The 17,844-nt window shown below is 59.0% G+C and overlaps 1 protein-coding gene across 1 annotated transcript; it reads right to left on the bottom strand.

Annotated features, from left to right (window-relative positions):
• Positions 1-643: 643 nt before the first annotated feature.
• Positions 644-15,839, bottom strand: PLPP7 (phospholipid phosphatase 7 (inactive)). The gene is made up of 2 exons (XM_047699591.1): positions 14,877-15,839; positions 644-1,863 (listed from the first exon to the last, which is right to left on the bottom strand). The coding sequence occupies exons 1-2, from the start codon at positions 15,325-15,327 to the stop codon at positions 1,499-1,501; spliced, it is 816 nt and encodes a 271-aa protein (XP_047555547.1). The 5' UTR covers positions 15,328-15,839; the 3' UTR covers positions 644-1,498.
• Between the last annotated feature and the right edge of the window lie 2,005 nt (positions 15,840-17,844).

Genomic DNA, 17,844 nt, shown 5'->3' with positions numbered 1-17,844 from the left:
TTGGGCAAGTCGCCTACCCTCTCTGGGCCTCTTTTTCTCATGCACACAATGGGCACATCAACAGCCCCACTCAGAGGGGTCGAGCCGTCACACACTAAGTGCTCGCTCAGGGAACCCCGAGCCCCGACCCCAGCCTGACGCGTCTTCCCCCTACCCTGCAGTCTGGGCTCAGCCATGGGGGGCTCACTCTCATCCGTGACAGGCACGGCCTCCTTGCCCCCTCCTCCCCCTGCCCCTAACACTCCCCCCCACCCCCCGCCCGCACTTCCTGGCTGGTCCCTGGCCTGAGCTCCCTGGACGCCCCTCGTCATGGCTCTCCTCCACTGGCCTGATGGCTTGTCCCCTGGCTCAGGGGCCGGGAGCCAGGGACACTTGAGACTGGAGCAGGAGAGGGTCTGGGCCTCCAGGGGAGACCCTGACAGCAGCTCCATGAGGACTTCCCAAACGTCACGACCCAGGCCCTGGAACCCCAGACAATGACCTCAGGGAGAACGACCCACCAGCCTGGGAAAGTTCAGGAGCCCCCTGCCCCCTGACCACTTGATACCCTGGCCTGTCCGGGGCTGATGAAATCCCACCCTTGGATGTCAACAGACTGTCCTGCCCGGAAACATGCGTCACGCGAGAGAGCACGGGGGAGGGGTCCGCTGCAAGTCCTCTGTATTGTTGCATGAAACGCACAGCCAGAACGGGGACTTGGAAAACGACCTATCAGGTCACACGGAGTCCGGCCCTGAGGGCCAAAGCGGCACCGATGCCCATGGCCGGGGGCTCTCCGTAGGTGGCACGCAACACTGGGCCTTCCTGGGTGCTGGGAGGGGCCCACTTGCGCCTTGGGCCCCCTGGCTCCCGGGCAGCATCTCCCAAAACGTGCTTGAGGAGACGGCAGATCTTTGGGGGTTCGTAGCTGTTCCTCGAGAAAAGGGGTCTGTGGTCAAATAAGTGGAAGAAACATGGAGTTCAACGGGGTCTGACAGGAAGCCTTTCTACAGGACTTGTCAGAGCCTTTATGACAACAACGGCTCTCGTGAACGGCCAGCATGGGGGGCAGAGTATGCAGCATTCCCCAAGATTATTTGACCACAAAACCCTTTCTTCTTCCCGGTCTTGCAGGCCGGCATCTGGCAGGGCACCCTTTCGAAAGGGCTGCCCTAAGCTATTGGCGACCGTTAATGGCAGTGGCACCTGTGTCGGGTGGCGGCTGGGGGTGTCTTGCCAGGCAATGTGCTGTGGCACGGGGGGGTGTGGCCAAGCACTCAGCAGTCACGACAATGGAGGGACAGGACAATGCTCGGCCCCGCTCCTGCCACCCTGGTTCTCGCCTCCCGTCTCCAGGGCGGAAGCCAAGCACGGCTCTCCCTGGGGCCCCTGGCCCACCTTGGGAGGACGCTCACAGTCTAAGCGCAGGAGTGGGGGGACAGACACTTGGCCCCGTGGACCCCGCAGCTGCTGCCTCCTCTCCCAGGCCACCCTGGGTCCCGGAGCCACGGGCAGTGGCTCACCAGGCAGAGATGAGCATCTGGCAGGTGTTGGAGGACATCCAGACCAGCTCCACCAGGCGGAACTGGAAGTAGCCAATGATGAAGCCCGAGATGACGTCGGTGATGTGGTGGCGGCCGATCATCACGCGCGACAGGCCCACGCAGAAGGCCCAGAGCACCAGCAGGACCCGCAGGGGCACCGCCAGCACCAGGTGGCTGAGGAAGAACTTGGACACCATGGCCGCGCGGCTGGCGTGCCCGGCGGGGAAGGCATAGATGTCCATGGTGAGGTAGTCCAGGAGGCTGGGGCTCGTCTCGAATGGGCCGCGCCTCCTGATGAGCTTCTGGACACCGGCCACCGTCATGATATCCAGGAGCAGAGCTGTGGGCGAGAGAGAGAGAGAGAGAGAGAGAGAGGCCCACAGGATGCTCAGTGTCCCCTCACAGCTCTGCACCCCACCCCGATTTGCTTTCTTCCTCCCAGCCACACTCGCCCCTGAACATGTTTCCACCGCAGGGCCTTTGCTTGTACTGTTCCCTCCGCCTGATCACCCTCTTCTGGGCTATCCACTGGCTCATGCCTTCCCTACCACCTGTTTACCAAAGCCCTGGCCCTCTCTACCCCGCCCGGACTTTGTCCTTACAGCGTTTCTTAGCCCGGACACATCACACACTTCTTAGTATTTATCTTGTCTCTCTTCCCTGATGCCCTGGGGACTCCAAGAGGGTCCAGACCCAATGTGCTCACTGTGCTCAGGAAAGGTGCTGCATGAGAGAGCAAGTCATCGGGGGGCATCGGTGGCCCTTGCGGGCCCCTTGGAGGGCCTGATCCACCACCCTGGCTGGTGATGGTTCTCAAAGGACCTCACTGGGGTCCCTGCCATGTTGAGAGCAGCACGTGACCACCCCTGGTTTTTAGTATTTATTTATTTATTTTTAAAGATTCTATTTATAGGGGCGCCTGGGTGGCTCAGTGGGTTGAGCCGCTGCCTTCGGCTCGGGTCATGATCTCAGGGTCCTGGGATCGAGTCCCACATCGGGCTCTCTGCTCAGCAAGAAGCCTGCTTCCCTCTCTCTCTCTCTCTGCCTGCCTCTCCGTCTGCTTGTGATCTCTGTCAAATAAATAAATAAAATCTTTAAAAAAAAAAAAGATTCTATTTATTTGAGAGAGAGCAAGCAAGCACGAGTTGTGGGGGAAGGGGTAGAGGGAGGGAGAGGGAGAAGAAGCAGGCTCCCCGCTGAGCAGAGAGCCCGAAGCGGTGCTCGATCCCAGGACCCTGGGATGATGGCCTGAGCCGAAGGCAGAGGCTTAACCACTGAACCACTCAGGTGCCCTCCACACCCAATCCCTGTTCTTTAAAAGTGAAATTCATGTCACTTACAACGAACCATTTTGAAGCGCACCCAGCGGCATTTAGTACGTTCACAGGGCTGGGTAAGCATCTCCCCCATCCAGTTCCAAAACACACTGATCACCCTGAAAGAGGGTCCCACACCCAGTGAGCAACCAGCCCCTGTCGTCCTCCCCGCAGTCCTGGACGCCACTCATCTGCTTTCTGTCTCGATGGAACTTCCATACACAGGGAATCACCCCACAGCCCATCAACCATCCCGACCCCTCCCGGTGTCTCTGTCCGTTCCTCATTCCTAAGGCTGAATGATATCCCCCGTCTGGAGGCACCACCGCTCGTGTCTCCGTCTGTTTGTCTGCGGACATCTGGGCAGCCGGCACCTCCTGGGGCTATTACAAATGTTTGGGTACGCGTATGTGTTGGCGCCTGTCTCCAGTTCTGTGGGCACACAGGTACAGGTGCAGTCACTGCGTCCCATGGTGACACGATGTGTCCCTGGGAGGGACCCTCACCTCCGCAGCAGCCAAACGCACGGTCCCCATGTTACGGAGGACAAGACAAAACCTTGGAGATGGGAGCCATCATCCCTGAGCTCCTCCTTTCCAGAGGGTTTGGCCCTTTCCCTTCCCCACTGACTTATTCTCCCTCATCCTTCAGGCCTTGGCAGGAATGTCACCTCCTTAGGGAGGCCTTCCCAGACCTCCAGAACTCCGGGTCAGGCCCTAAACGGCGCGTTTCCAGCACAGCACGTTTCTCCTTTTCATCACTCACCCAGCTGCAGCCAAGGAACCCTCTGGCTGGGGAGACACTCGGCATCAACACCATCCCTCCATGGAGGTGGTGGCCGAGGCCACCTTGTTCACAGGTTTGTGCCTAGGGCCAGGCACGGAATGGAAGTCTCTAGATGTTCGTGGAGTCACTGCCTGGGGTGAATGGCCGGGGGTGGGGGTGAGCTCTTCTCCCATTTGGGAGCACAGGGGAGACCTGGGTCTCCATCCGTCCTGCCTCCCCCCACCCACTCTGTGCTGTGTGGCCTTGGAAGGTATGCTCTCTCTCTGCTGTTAGTGGAAGGCACGGTGACAAGGCTCCTTTTCCACCCAGCTGATCACAGTGGCATCCAGACAGCCAATGGGCTGGGAGGGGGTGTATGTAAAATCTCCGCAGAAACCATCCCCGTCCTTACAGAGGCCCTTGGAGACCCCATAGGTCACAACACCTGGAAACCCTTCTCCGGGTGACAGAGGAGACTGGGCGTCATGGTATGGTGGCCAACCTCACAAGTATCACAGAGAATGAAGTTTGCGTCCCAGCCCAGGAGCCTCCTGGTTGTGCGACCTTGGACAAGTCACGTACCTTTCCTCACCAGGGAGATGAGATCACAGACACCTACCTCCTGGAGGGGGTCGGGCACAGGGGACCAGCCATCTCAAGTGTGGCTGGGACAGAGGGGTTTCCAGGGACACAAGACCTTCAGGGCTCAAACAGGGACATCCGAGCAAACTGAGGCGAGTCGGTCCCCCCAACATGCCTGGCTCAGCAGGAGGGTTGTCACTATTTGATAATTCACGGCAGCCTGGTGCTGGGAGCTTTTCTGGAAACTGCAGGGGCTTCCCGAACGGTTGGCTTACAACCGCTCTTGCTCAGACATGGAGAAAAATCCAACCAGCTTTTGAAGAAAAAAAAAGGTGCAGGAGGTAGTCACTGTCGCAAATTTACAAATTAGGAAACGAGTACAATTTTAAATCACCTGTAATCCCACCGCCCAGAGGTCGCCGCCGTTCCAGACCTTATCCGTCTACGGAGCATAGACTTAATATCATCGGCAACGCGCTCTGCACACGGGTCTGTAAGTCTGTAACCTGTTTGGGAAAGTCTGGCCGCACCCCTGCCCCACCCCTCGCTGCCACAGCTGTGGGAGATGAAGCCCGGGGGGTATTTATTTGAAGGTACCAGCAAGAGACTTCAGGCTGCTCCCAAATTAACCCTGAATTCCCTGGTTAGTGGGGGACTTCTTGGCCTTCCTGGTTACCCGCCCCACCCCCCGCCCCACCCAGCAGGGCTGCTGCCTGCTGTCCCGTCTCTGGGTTTGGGATCTGAACCCCTGGCCTCTCCTGGGCCTTCCCCTCTCCATAGCTGACGTCTGCCCACCTTGGGAGGTGCCTGGCCAGCAAGGGAGGACGGGAGCAGGAAGCGGTGGCCGGAGAAGCTGCTGGCCTGAGGGACGACAAGCCACAGGGAGGGAGGGGACCCCGTTCTACAGGCGTCCTCCCCACATTTCCATGGCAATGGGAGCTGGCCAGCTGGGGACGTGTGTGGCCAGCCAGCCCACGGACCCAGGTGGAGGCCAGGCCCGGGCTGGGAGCCAGCTGGAGCCTTTGGAAGGTCACAGTCCCAGCAGAAGAGGGACGGGGGACTGCCAGATCCCCAGGGCAGGTGGGAGCTGAAGGGAGGCAGCTGACCTCTGGAGCTCTCAGCCTCATGGAGCAGCAGAAGCGGGAAGCCAGGCGGGGGCGGGGGGACAGTTCTTAGGGTGGGGGTTCCACTCGCAGCTTCCGGGATCATGGCTGGGGTCAAGTTCTTCCTGCATTAATTAAGGACAAGTCCTTCACTTTTCGGGACCTCGACCTGCTCACCTGTAACAGGCTTGTCACAGGACACAGTGAGCTCAGCGGCCAAGAGGCATAGCTGCTGTTATCATCCCTCAGTCCCATCCGGCCTGACCTGGTGGCTAGCTAGCATCCAGCAGGTGCATCGGCAAAAGGGTTTCCTTCTGTGACGTCCCACTGGGGTCAGATGTACTTGGCCCCGGTTCTGCGACCTCTGTCACCTGAAGGCAAGTCAGAGCGTCTAGGGCCTGGACTTCCCCGGTGCTGGGGGACAGTGGCCAGCCACAGCCCGGGCGTCAGGTGGGCTGCTAGGGTCTGCGGGGGTCTAATGTGGACCAGGATCAGGGCCTGAGATAGAGCTTCGAGGGACACTAGTCACTGGAAGACACGGTCGTCCGTCCACCTGCTGACCAAGTTTCTGAGCCAAAAAACCAGGGTGCTTCAACTTGGCAAGTTGTTGCTGGTTGGAACTCTGCCTTCCCAGACAAGTGTGAGTCCTGGCAGAGGCGTCCGCGGCAGAAGGCAGGAGGGAGGGAGAGGGTTGGCACCTCTAGGCTGCCTAGTGGGTGCCCCATGCTCAGGCCCGGCTCAGATTCGGTGGCTGAAGGCAGGGAGGGCTTGTGCCCCAGACTCCCCACAAGCCCCAGCTCTCCTCATGGGTGGTCAGGACCCACAGGCCACAAACTGAGCTAGACCCACGCCCCCACATTCTGTAGCAGCAGCAGAGCATTTCCCCGGTAAAGCATGTACAAAGGCTCAGTATAGGAACCAGATGACACAGGCGGCCCGCTGGTGAAGCTGGGGGTGGGGGCTTGGCTCTGTGACCCACCCCTGCCCTCCCACAGAGGCCATGGGGCCGCCTGTGTCCCATGATTTAAAAACCCTGCCTCTGGGCCTTTGAGAACCTGCTATTTCTGGCTGATTGTGTCTCTTGAGGCCATAATGAGGTAGAGATGCCACCCCACTGTCCTGTGCCCCTCGGAGACCACTGGGCCATCTTAAGTCTTGTTCATTCATTCACTTGACCTCCAGTTCTTGGGTAGGTCAGGCAGACCCAGGTCTGGGGCTGGAGACCAGGCTGGCAGAGTGCCATCTGGCCGAGCGGTAGGCGGGAAGCAAGCACCTGACAGAGAGTTCCTTTACAGGTGCAAAGGGCCGGGGGTCTCCCCCTCACCCAGCGGCAGCTGTCCCGACCTGGGCTGTGGCTCAGAAGCTGAATGGCCTGCCCCGGGCCTCCCACTCCTCAGCCCTGCTCCTGCTATCCCAACAGGGCGGCCCTCCCCTCCTCCAGCACGGTGGCCGGCCCTCCCTGGGACCGTGATTCTGACACTGTCAGCGCATAATCTAGGGCCCAGAAATAGAAGCAAATGGCTCCATCACTCAGGGCTCCGTGAATTCCGCTCACACGGCGCTGTCAAGTTCCCTGACCTACATTCCTCCTGGAGTTGGAGGCCGGGGGGCCCCTTGGGGAACGTCCGCCTGGCAGGATGCTCGGGGGCAAGGGGCAGGAGAGTAGCCGAAGCCCGCCGACCCCCGACAGCTAACCTGAGCAGGTGTCCTCCTCCCCGGCCTCCACTCCCCGGCATCAGCCAGGGCACGCTCCTGGGCTCCAGAATCAGAGGCCAGCTTCAAGGGCAGCAGCTTGCGAGCTGTGTGACCTCGGCACGTCCCTCTGTCCGAGCCTCCCTCCTCTCACTGACAAAATCCTGGAGGCTGCCTGGAGGGCTGCTCGTAGGAAGTGCTTCATAGACGGTCCCTGGGACGGGCTTTGGCCTCCCTCACTGCCCCTCATGGCCATCCTGGTGGCCATCTCCATGCTCAGATCCTCTCAGCAAGCAGGACTCTGAGGGGCCTGGACCCCCAGGGGGGAAGCCCGGCCATTCCCCAGGCCCTGCTGCCCCGGCGGCCTCTGGGCCTCAGAGTAGGACGAGATCCTGCCTCGGTGCCCTCTGTCCCACTCCCACCCCAGAGACCCTGGGGGCCTGTGCTGTCCAAGGAACCAGAGGGTTGCAGGGGTACAGGGGTGAGGCAGGAACCAGAACTATCTTAGAAAAGCACAGCTATGGGGGGTGGGATTTGGAATTGGCTGTTCCTCAGGTCTCCTGACTGCCTGTGGCTGGCCACTTCTGTGTGTGTGTGTATGTCTGTCTGTCTGTGTGCCTGGAGGCAGGGGAACGGCTGGGATGACCTCTCATGGCCCCTGTGGGGTGCTCACTACTTTCCAGCCTCAGGGAATCAGGCCAGGCCGTATGGGGGCTCCCTATTGGTGGCTGAGGGGACAGGTCAGGGGGCCATGACTCTCACCGGCTGAAGCTGGGGGGGGGTCCCAGCTCTTCTGGGCTGGGGGTCGGCCCCACCTCTCATCTCCCATTCCAGCTCCTTTAGGAACCGGCGGGGGGGACCAGCTGCAGTGGCGTGGGGTGGTAAAAACGGGCCTAACCTTTCTGAAGGGCATTTGGCCTCGGACTTAGAAGCCTTTGCAACACGTCTGCCTTGACTCAGCCCTCCGGCCTGCAGGAGTACCTCCTCGGGAAGTAATTAGGGATGCGCACCGTGATTCACGGTCAAGGATGGCCACTGCAGCACTCCTTGTAACACTGAAAACCGCACCCTGCCCTTGAGTAGGAGGCGGATGGGACGCACCGCGCTCTAGTCTAGACAATGGGTCGCTCGGAGGCCACGGCCAGTGACCAGGAGGGTGTGTATTTATAGCCTCCGAGGGGGCGCAGCGGGGCTCTCTGTCAAGCGGGGAAGGACGAGCAGGATTCATGCAGGACGCCGTCCTTCTGAACTAAGATGCAAGCGCGTTTATATGCAGAGAAAAGAAGTCTGGACGGCGCCGCGCTGAACAGTAATGGTGCTTCTCTCTAGGTAGGAAGATGAGGGTGATTTTCATGGTCTTTTTGTCATTCTGCATTTAAATTTTTTCCTTACCACAAACAGGCATTACTTGGGCACATTTTTTTAAAAGATTTTATTTATTTATTTGACACACAGAGAGAGGGATCACAAGTAGGCAGGCAGGCAGAGAGAGAGAGAGGAGGAAGCTGACTCCCTGCCGAGCAGAGAGCCCGATGCGGGGCTCGATCCCAGGACCCCGAGGTCATGACCTGAGCTGAAGGCAGAGGCTTAACCCACTGAGCCACCCAGGTGCCCCAACTTGGGCACATTTTTTAAAGTTTGTTTTTTTTTTTTTCCCCAGGACCGTCTGGGTGCTGCCGTCAGGTAAGCATCCAACTCTTGGTTTCAGCTCAGGTCATGATCTCAGGGGCGTGAGGTCGACCCCCACGTTGGGCTCTGTGCTAGATGTGGAGCCTGCCTGAGGTTCTCTCTCTCTTTCTCCCTCTGCCTGCTCTCTCTCTTTCAAATAAATCAATCTTGGTTTTTTTTTTTTTTTTTAAGATTTGTTTATTTATTTGAGACAGAGACTGGGGAGCAGAGCGAGAGAGAGTGCCCAAGAAGGGGGAGGGGTGAAGAGAGAGAGAATCCGAAGCAGACTCCCCCTAGGCGTGGAGCCTCATGTGGGGCTCGATCCCAGGACTCCGAGATCCCGACCTGAGCCGACATCAAGAGTCAGATGCTTAACCCACAGAGCTACCCAGGCACCCTTCAAATAAATAAATTTTTTAAAAAAGTTATTTTTATAAAAGGACAAATATTCTATGACTGCACTTTTATGGGGTCTCTAGGATAGACAGACTCAGAGAGACAGAAAGAAAGCGGTGGTTCCCCAGAGCTGGGGGAAGGGTGAGGACGTTCCGCCAAGGGAAGTACGTGAATGAGAAGTTTGTGACTCCCGGGAACGGAGTTTTGCTTTGGGAAGATGGCAGAGTTCTGGAGGTGGACGGGGGTGATGGGTGCACACAACGGGAATGCCTTAATGCTGCTGAATTTTACCATGGGAATATGGCTCAAACGGTAAATTTTATGCGTATTTCAGCACATGCACACAAAACTCTTGAAAAAACTAGCGCACGGCTCCGGCAGGAGGCAGTTCTCAGGGAGGGACGCAGGGAGCAGAGCAGCCGGGTGGGGGGGGTCCTGAGAGTAGGTGAGAACCTTCCAGCCTCTCAGCACTGGGACCTCCGCTCTGCTGGCCTGAGTAGTGTGTGTGTGCGTGTGTGCTTGTGTGTGCACGTGCCGCCACCTCTCCTGACCTGGGCAGCCCCTGACGTCAGACACAGCCGCACCTCCAGCCCTAGGCACCCGGGAGGCCAACACGGGGGCGCCGGCCTGTCTATCTCCCCTGGCCTGAGCGGTCCGAGCACGTAACTTTGCAGGTTTCCATTGCTCAACTGAAGAATCCAGACGCTAAAGCCGGCTCTGCCTATCTCTGAAAACCATCGAGGTACAAGGAAATCAAGACCACGGGCACCAGAATCTGACAGCAACATCTATTCACTCAGTGGAGCGCCAGGCAGTGTAGACACGAGCCTGTCCAACTATACGTGGCCACAAGGGCAGCCGTCAGGATGGTGCCTGGGCAGGGGATAGCTGAAGGCCCCCCAGAAGGACTGAGGTCTCACTGAGCCCCACTGAGACATGACGAGTAAAGCAGGGGTGGGGGAAGCAGGGGCACCGCTCTCTCCCTGCAGAGCTGGCAGGGAAGGCTGGGGGCAGCCTAGGTCGCCATCAGTTAGGGACAGGTTCTGTGTCTCGGGGACATCACCATGCCACCCGACAGCAGGACCTGGCGGCGGTGAGGGAGAGCTGACACCATGGATTAGACAGAGGGTCTGCACAGGGGGCGCTGCGTGGGCGTATGGGCGCTGCAAGGCTGAGGGACCAGGTCTGGTTTCTGAACCTTCATGCTTGAGGTAAAGGGACGTGGGGCTGAGACCATGATCCCCAAGGGCACGTTCACGGCCCAGCAGGTCCTTTGCTGACCACGAGAAGGAGGCCACGCCAGGCAAAACACCCCAGGAGGTCATTTGAGAAACAGATGCTGTGTTAGCACGTGCAGAGTTAGGGGGCCACGCGGCGGGGGGCCTATGGAGCGGATGTCATTCCTGGGGAGGGGGTTTAAGGGAGACACTGGCTTTCTTTATCATCTGCCCTTGGAATGTTTGAATTTTCCTTACTGTAAGGACGGATAATGAAAAGGTGCTCGTTATCACTAATCATTAAGGAAAAGCAACTCAAAACCATGGGCTACCACCTGTCACACTCACTGGGATGGTTACTGTCAAAACCCAGGGAACAGCAGGTGTTGGCAGGGACGTGCAGAAATCGCAGCCCCTGTGCCTCGCTGCTGGTGCGGCGGCCGTGGGCAATAGTATGGGGGCTCCTCGAAAAATTATACACAGAATTACCATTGAAGCCACCAATTCCACTCTGAGTATTTATCCCAAAGCCCTGAAAGCAGGGCCTTGAACAGACATACGCACCCCCGTGTTCCCAGCGGCACTATTCCCAATAGCCCAAAGGCAGAGGCAGCCCGAGAGCCCACTGCTGGATGCTGGATGGACACGGTGTGCTCGGTCTACCCACACGATGGAATGTTATTCAGCCTTAAAGAGGAAGGAAATCCTGACACCAGCTGCTGCATGGAGGAACCTGGGGGACATTAGGCAAAGTGAAATGAGCCAGACACAGAAGGACAAATACCTTATGATTCCACTTTTACGAGGTCCCTAGAGAAGTCAAGTTCATAGAGACAGGAAGTGGAACGGTGGGCACCAAGGGCTGGGGGAGGGGGAAATAGGGAGTTAGTCTTTACTAGGGGTTGAGTTCGGTTTGGAAAGGTGGAAAAGTTCTGGAGATGGGTGCGGTCATGGTTGCGTTACATGGGGAAGGTTTTTAATGCTCGTGAAGTGTGGATTTAAAAAGTGGTCAAAATGGTAGGTTTGGGATCATGACTATTTTTTCACAATAGAAAACGATACAGAGGGGCGCCTGGGTGGCACCCTCGCTTAAGCGTCTGCCTTCAGCTCATGTCACGATCCTGGGGTCCTGGAATCGAGCCGTGCATGGGAGACCCTGCTAGGCGAGGGGTCTAGCTTCTCCCTCTCCCTCTGCCCCTACCCCATCTGTGCTCTCTCTCTTGTTCTTTCAAATAAGTGAAAAATTCAAAAAGTGATATAGAACAAGAAGAATGCATAGTTTTCATAATCAGGAAAATCTCAATAAAGACGTCATGGCAACAAGACATGGGAGCCATTGTCTACCAAGGACCAGCCCACAAAGAAACAGGGATGGGCCTAGGTCACCTGTCACACGGCTCCCCTTTGGGATCATCAAGCCGAGTGCAGCAGGGGAGGGACAAGGGAGGGGACAGGGCATCTCGTAGGCATCTGGAGCCTGCGGGGACCTGGAACTGTTTTGACATGAGTGGTGGTGATGATGGTGATCGCCACGGGGGCAGGGGCGCTGATGGGCATTGGGACGCGCCAAACTTCTTACATGTTCTTTGGCGAAGTGTCCCAGCCGCCCATTTGACAGATGAGGGAAATGAAGCTCAGAGAGGCAAAGTCACTCGTCTGAGTCCGCACAGCAGGCCTCGGGTTTGCACCCAGGTCCCGCTGACTCTGGAGACCAAGGTTTGCTCAGATCCCTTCTGGCTTTTTCTCCAGTCCGCCCAGCATGCCCTCGGGGAGGGAACGTGGGGCAGGGGGCTGCGCAGAGAACTTCCACCTGGCCCAGCTGGGGCTCCTCCCAGGCCCTGTGGCTAGAGCTCCCATTTCCCAAGGCCCCTGAGTTTTCTGCTCTGGGGTCACAGGGAGCCCAGGTCCCAACTATACAGGTGGGGCCTCCACTCCAGGGCACTGGATGGCACTGGACCCCCACAGGGGAGCCCTGTGCCAAGAGCTTTCTCAGCTTCCCATAAGCCCTGGAGCCCCATGTACAGACCAGGAAACTGAGGCTCAGGGATGGGACCCCGCCTGACCAAGTTCACAGAAAAAGTGTCAGAGAAGGAGTGGACCGAGCCCAGTCTGACCTTGGAACCTGTGCTCTAGGATTGAAGGCTGTCTCCGTGGCCCCCCGAAGACTGCAGAATGGACAGAAGCCCGCAGTTTGTGCGCAGTGGGTGGGCTGCTCTCCCAGGTGGAGGACGGTGCCGGCAGCTCCCTAGGCAGGCTGGGCCGGAGCTGTGGGATTAGAACCCACCTTGGCTACTTGCTGGAGTTTCCTCCCACGGAACTGGAGGGCCCACAGAGCACTCTGCCTGCTCAGAGCGGCTGCTTTGTGCTAGGCCCTCATTTCTCCGTGGTCTAGGTAACTAAGTACACGAACAAAGGGGCTGGGAGGTGGAAAATATCCCCCTAGACCCTTCGCTCCCTTACCACGACCCTTCACCTCCTTGCTGCGTTCATGCTTCTGGAATGGACTGGGTGGCACCTCGACCCGCAGACAGACAGGGAGGGGGGAGGTGAGGGTCTGGCCATCTGCGTATGTGGCTTTGGCTCCTGGGCCGAACACTAACACTCACATGGGGTGAGTGTGTCCCTTGACTCCTCTGAGCCTCAGTTAACTCCCCTGTAAAGTGGGTATATTAATATTCATCTTATTAAGTCATTAAACATCCTTTTACATTATGATGTACAGGACATTCATGGCACAGTATTTGGGCCACGATAAAGCTCGATAAACTCTTGTTCAAAAAGAGCGGCGTCTTGAATCTTGGCCTTCATCCTCAGAAGCCGACACCTTTGAGCTCCCAGCCGTGGGTTTTGCTGGAATGAGCCAGAAACTTCAGCTTCACAGGCTAGAGCTGCTCCCAGTTCTCACCCCTGCCCCATCTCTGACTAGCTGCATAACCATGGGCCAGCCGCCTCCCTGTGCCTCAGTTTCCTCCTCTGTACTAGGAGAAGAATGACTGCCTCTCCCTCCCGGGCTGTGTGAGGGTTAGCAGCAATGGCACGCTTTATGCAATGCTGGGCACAAGTAAACGACAAACTCATTCCCAATACAGTGTCACCACCTCCAGCGTCATCCAGGGAGGGACCCATGGATGGTGTCTAGCGGGCAGGTTTGAGAGGGAGGCTCAAGGGCACCTTCTCACCCCTGTCCTTGGACACCAGACCACCTAACTCCCAACACAGCTTTCTTGAACTGTGTTCTGTCTGGGGCTACAACAGCCCTGGGGAAACCCTGGGTCATGAGCCCCTGGCCTGGCGCCTCAGCCACCTTGCTCTGCCCCCCACTCCAGAGCCTGTGGCACTGCGCCTGGAAAGGGCACTGGCCTCGGTGTCAGGCGGCCCTGGTGCAGATCTCCAGCTCTGAAGCCTTGGCCAGGTTGTTTTATTTATAGGAACCTCAATTTCCTAATCTGTAAAGTGGGAGCGATAATAGCAGCAGTCACGCGGGTCTATTCCCGAGAAATAACAAGGAACGTAAGCAATCTAAAAGAACGAAAACATTGCGGGTGCAGGAAGCACCTGTCCGAGTCCTCCCCACGTCCCACCCACAGAGCGTCCAGCCCCAGCCCCTCTGACCCTGGGTGGGCAGATACATGTTCTCCCACCTTCCCCTAGGACCACAGCTCTCAGCCATCCAGCCTGCACCCCTTCTGGAGCTGTGTTCCCTCATCAGGGTTTGAGAGCCTGGGCCAGCCGCCTGCCTGTGCCCAAAATGGTGGCCATGCTGGGGGGGGCCAAGGGGACCCACATGGGCCAGCATGGAGGGTGGGAGCCAGGGCTACCCGAGCACCTGCGGGAAGTGCAGGTGCCTGGAAGCGGGCTGGATGGGAGCCGGATGTCATCTCGTGACTGGCGGGGAGGGATTGCCTTCCGCATGGGTCCATGTGGTGCCTGGCACAGGGCGGCGCTCGACTGAACGACCCTGGCGGCAGAGACTATATGGTGAGACAAACCAGGGACCCGCTCCCCTGGCTGCCCCCCAGTGACCCACCCGGGGAAGCAGCAGGTGAGGACCCTAGGCGACCACAAGTGGGCAGAGCCACAGGCTGGACCTCCAGCTCCCCCAGGCCCGGGCAGCTGGCAGGGTCCCTGAACCAAGCAGAGGGGACCTCCGGGCGGCTCACAGATGTGGTCTGCAAGCAGCCTAGGAGCTCAAGGACCCCAACCCATGGGATGGGAGTTACCCTGCTCTAGGACACCAGGACTCCCCCCACCTCCAGGACCCTCACCAGACTCCTGAGGGCCTCCCTGGAGACCAGAGCCTCCAGCACCCCCTTCTCTCAAGTTGTCTCTGGGGCAGTGGTACACTCTGCCAAGAGCTGGGCCTTTCCCTGGAGGACCCCACAGGGCCTCCACATCCTTGAGGCCCCCGCGTTGGAGGGTCCCCTGGCGGCACATCCCTGGTTCTCTCTTTCCCAAGCTGGAGGCTTACCTGTTTCTGGGGCACCCTTCCTACCTAACCTCATTAGATCATTCCAGTTGGTTTCTGAGGGCCCCACTCATCCTGGGCGGGCGGGGTGGGGTGGCGTGGGCTCCCTCCCAGGGGGGACCGGTGGGGCGGGCGGTGGACACACTCACCCAGAAGCAGGTTCATGAGCACCTCCTGACCGGCCAGTGTGCTGCTCTTCACCAGGCAGAGGATGGTACCGCCGATCCAGGGGATGCCGTGGCCCGTGATGCCAATGAGCTTGACCATGGAGCGGGCACTGGCCCAGGACGCGGCGCGGCCGGCGCACACCCCCAGCCGCTTGGACATGCAGATGTCGATGGCCAGCAGGGAGTTGAAGGCGATGCCCTTGAAGGAGGGGTTCAGCTGCATGCAGTCCTCCTCGGGGAGCTGCTGCGACTGGCGCCGCTCACGGGCCCCATCGCCCGGGGGTGGGGGCTGCGCCGAGGGGCCCGGGGCCTTCCTGCCCGAGCTGCGGGGCTCCGGGGCCCCCTTGGGGGGCTGGTTCAGGGACAGGAACTCCGCCCGGTTGAGGACATTGTTGCGGTCCCGGGCCCGGGCGCGGCTCTGGGAGGCTGGCATGGTGCCACTCACACGGCGAGGGCTGGTGCCAGCCCTGCTGCGAGGCCTGGTCCCCGAAGACAGGAGCTGCCCGGGGAGCCGCCGCCGCCCGCTGCCTCCCCGCCTTCCCCGCAGCAGTGTTAAGTCCGGAGTGCGGGATTGCACATGGCTGTTTACCTCTGGCGGCCGCCGCGCTCCGGGGGGACGTCAGCGCCAGCCGGGCAGCCAATCGAGCCCCCGATGCCGGCCGGCGCCAATGGAGCAGCCGCGGAGGCGGACGCGTGCACAGCTGTGGCCCGGCTGCCTCAGGCCTGGGCTATTTAAATCTTCCAATGGCTCACTCGCCCGGACCCGGGGACTCTGGGAAATGTAGTCCCTGCTGCTCCAGCCTCATCAGGGCCCCGGGCCAGAAGCCCTGGTGTGGGCCCTGGACCCACCCCTGTTTTTACCAGGTTCCCTCTGAGCAGTGCAGACCCCCGTGAGCCAGGCCTGCCTGCCCCCTGGGCCCGGGCACTCGGACCTGGTCCCGTGGACGGGACAGCGGAGTCAGGTCAAAGGCCTGACCGGGCACCAGACGGAGTGAAAGACGTCACTGCCAGCATCATCTTGGGGCCGTTGGGGCCAGGCCGAGCTCCTCCCCTCTGTGACAGCATTTCATTAAGCTGGCAGCCTGGGGTTTTATTTTTACTTTTTAATCAGTCTTGAATTTGACTTCCCTGCATCGGAGTCCAATCAAATGGCAATCTGTTAAGATTTGAGTTCCACTAGAGGGAGGGCCAATTGATGGGTCGGTAAGGGATCTGTCCCTTGGAGGCTGTCTCCGCTGCTCGGAGTTTTGCGGAGGACAGGGGCACTCCAGCGGCTCAGGCAGGCCCTTGGTCACCAGACACCTGGCACCACGCGAGGGGCCTGGCACGTGCAGCGAATGAAATGTCCGTCCCTGTCCCTGGGAAGCTCAGTTCCGTGGGGATTAAACAAAAAAACAAGCCACACATAAATGATTGGAGGTGTAGGGATGTGGGGTAGGATCACAGAACCATGGCCCTGGGTTTGGCTTGGGAATCATGGTGGGGCTTCCCCAGGAAGGAAGAACAGGTGGGAGGTCCCAGGCAGGGGAGAGCCTACCCCACAGGAGGCCCGGGAGGCCCGTGTGGCTGGGACATAGTTCAGAAGGACAAGAGAGGCTGAGATCCCAAAGAGGGCAGACCTAAGGGCCCAGTCGAAGATTTGGGGTTTGAGTCAGGCTTCTCTGTCCCCCCACTCCGGGTGACTGGAGGTACCCAAAGTCTCCACAGCCCTCATAGGGCTGACTGGGCCTGGGTTCAAGGGAAAACCGCTAGTAGAGGGTGACCAGAAGAGTCAGGAGTGAATGTCCTGGTATCACAGTTCAGGGCAGCCAAGGCCTGTCTGCCTAGCTGGGCTGGAGACAGAAGGCTGTGACTTCCCTTCCAATCATGGAGACCACCTGTGAAGCCCCCGGCCCACCCCACAGCCTGCCAGGCACCAGGTCCAGAGCCTCCCAAAGACAGTCAGCTACCTGGAGTGGGGTGAGGGCTCTCTGGCCACAGGGCACCAGCCGTAGGGTCTGGGTCTGACAGAGGGGGATGACCTGGGCTCTATCCCCAACTAGCTGTGGGATCTTGGACAAGTCACTTGGCCTGTCTGGGCCTTGGTTTTTCCACCTGTAACATGGGAATCATAGTGTTTACTTTTCAAAGGCTAGTGTGAGGTCGGTGAAATGATGCTTGTTAAACACTGAGCAGGGTCCCTGACACATAGTGAGCTGTCCACTCTATGGGTTGAACAAAGAAGGCACAGTCCTCTCTTCCCTCTGGGTGTCCCCGTCAGAAGGACCCACCACCAAAGTCTGGGCCCTGTTGGTGTGAAGCCATACTCCAGGAGCCCTGAATCCAGATTTCCTTGCAGACTTCCCGGCACTCCTCTTCCAGGGGGCCCCGTGCAGACCACACGGCTACAGGGGGGATGTCCTAGCCTCTTGGGTGGAAAGGATGGCCTGTGCTGCCTCCTCCCGGACCCTGGACAGACGCAGAGGGAGATGTACTCAGAATGCGTGGACAGAGGGCACTAGACCAAGCTGGGTGCTCTAACTTGTTCACACCCCATAATCAACCTTTCGTGAAGATGTGGTACCTCCCCCATTTTAGAGATGATGACATTGAGGCTCAGAGGTGCGAAGGCCTCCAGCCAAGAAGCCTAAAGGAGTGGGGGCTCAACTCCCCAGCAGTGCCTGGGGAGGAGCACAAGGACCTCCAGACAAAGATCCCTCAGCCAGCAGGGACCTGGGTGTGCTCGCTCAGTTCGCCACCAGGGAGGAGCTCATCTCACTCTCCCTGGGTGGGGCCCCTGACCTCGGCTGACCTCCAGAGGGGAAGAGGAGCCCAGCCCAGACTGGGGCTATTAATACCCCGAGGTCTAGGTCAGCATCTCAGTCTGGTCAGAGCTGCCAGCAGGCTCTGAGGGCCACAGTGGGCTCTATGGGGGGGCTGGGGGGGGAGGTCCATGAAGTCCAGCTGGGCT

The sequence above is a fragment of the Lutra lutra genome, chromosome 13, assembly GCF_902655055.1.
Source record: "Lutra lutra chromosome 13, mLutLut1.2, whole genome shotgun sequence".
Classification (NCBI taxonomy): domain Eukaryota; kingdom Metazoa; phylum Chordata; class Mammalia; order Carnivora; family Mustelidae; genus Lutra; species Lutra lutra.
The sequence above is the reverse complement of the archived record's forward strand: the minus strand, read 5'-3'. Positions and strand labels throughout refer to the sequence as shown.

Bases quoted from the DNA above. Each gene is read 5' to 3' on its own strand.
- PLPP7 (XM_047699591.1), bottom strand. From the start codon at position 15,327: ATGCCAGCCTCCCAGAGCCGCGCCCGGGCCCGGGACCGCAACAATGTC. The intron at 1,864-14,876 runs GTGAGTGTGTCC...TCTCGCCCACAG, and splicing joins GCTCATGAACCTGCTTCTGG to CTCTGCTCCTGGATATCATG.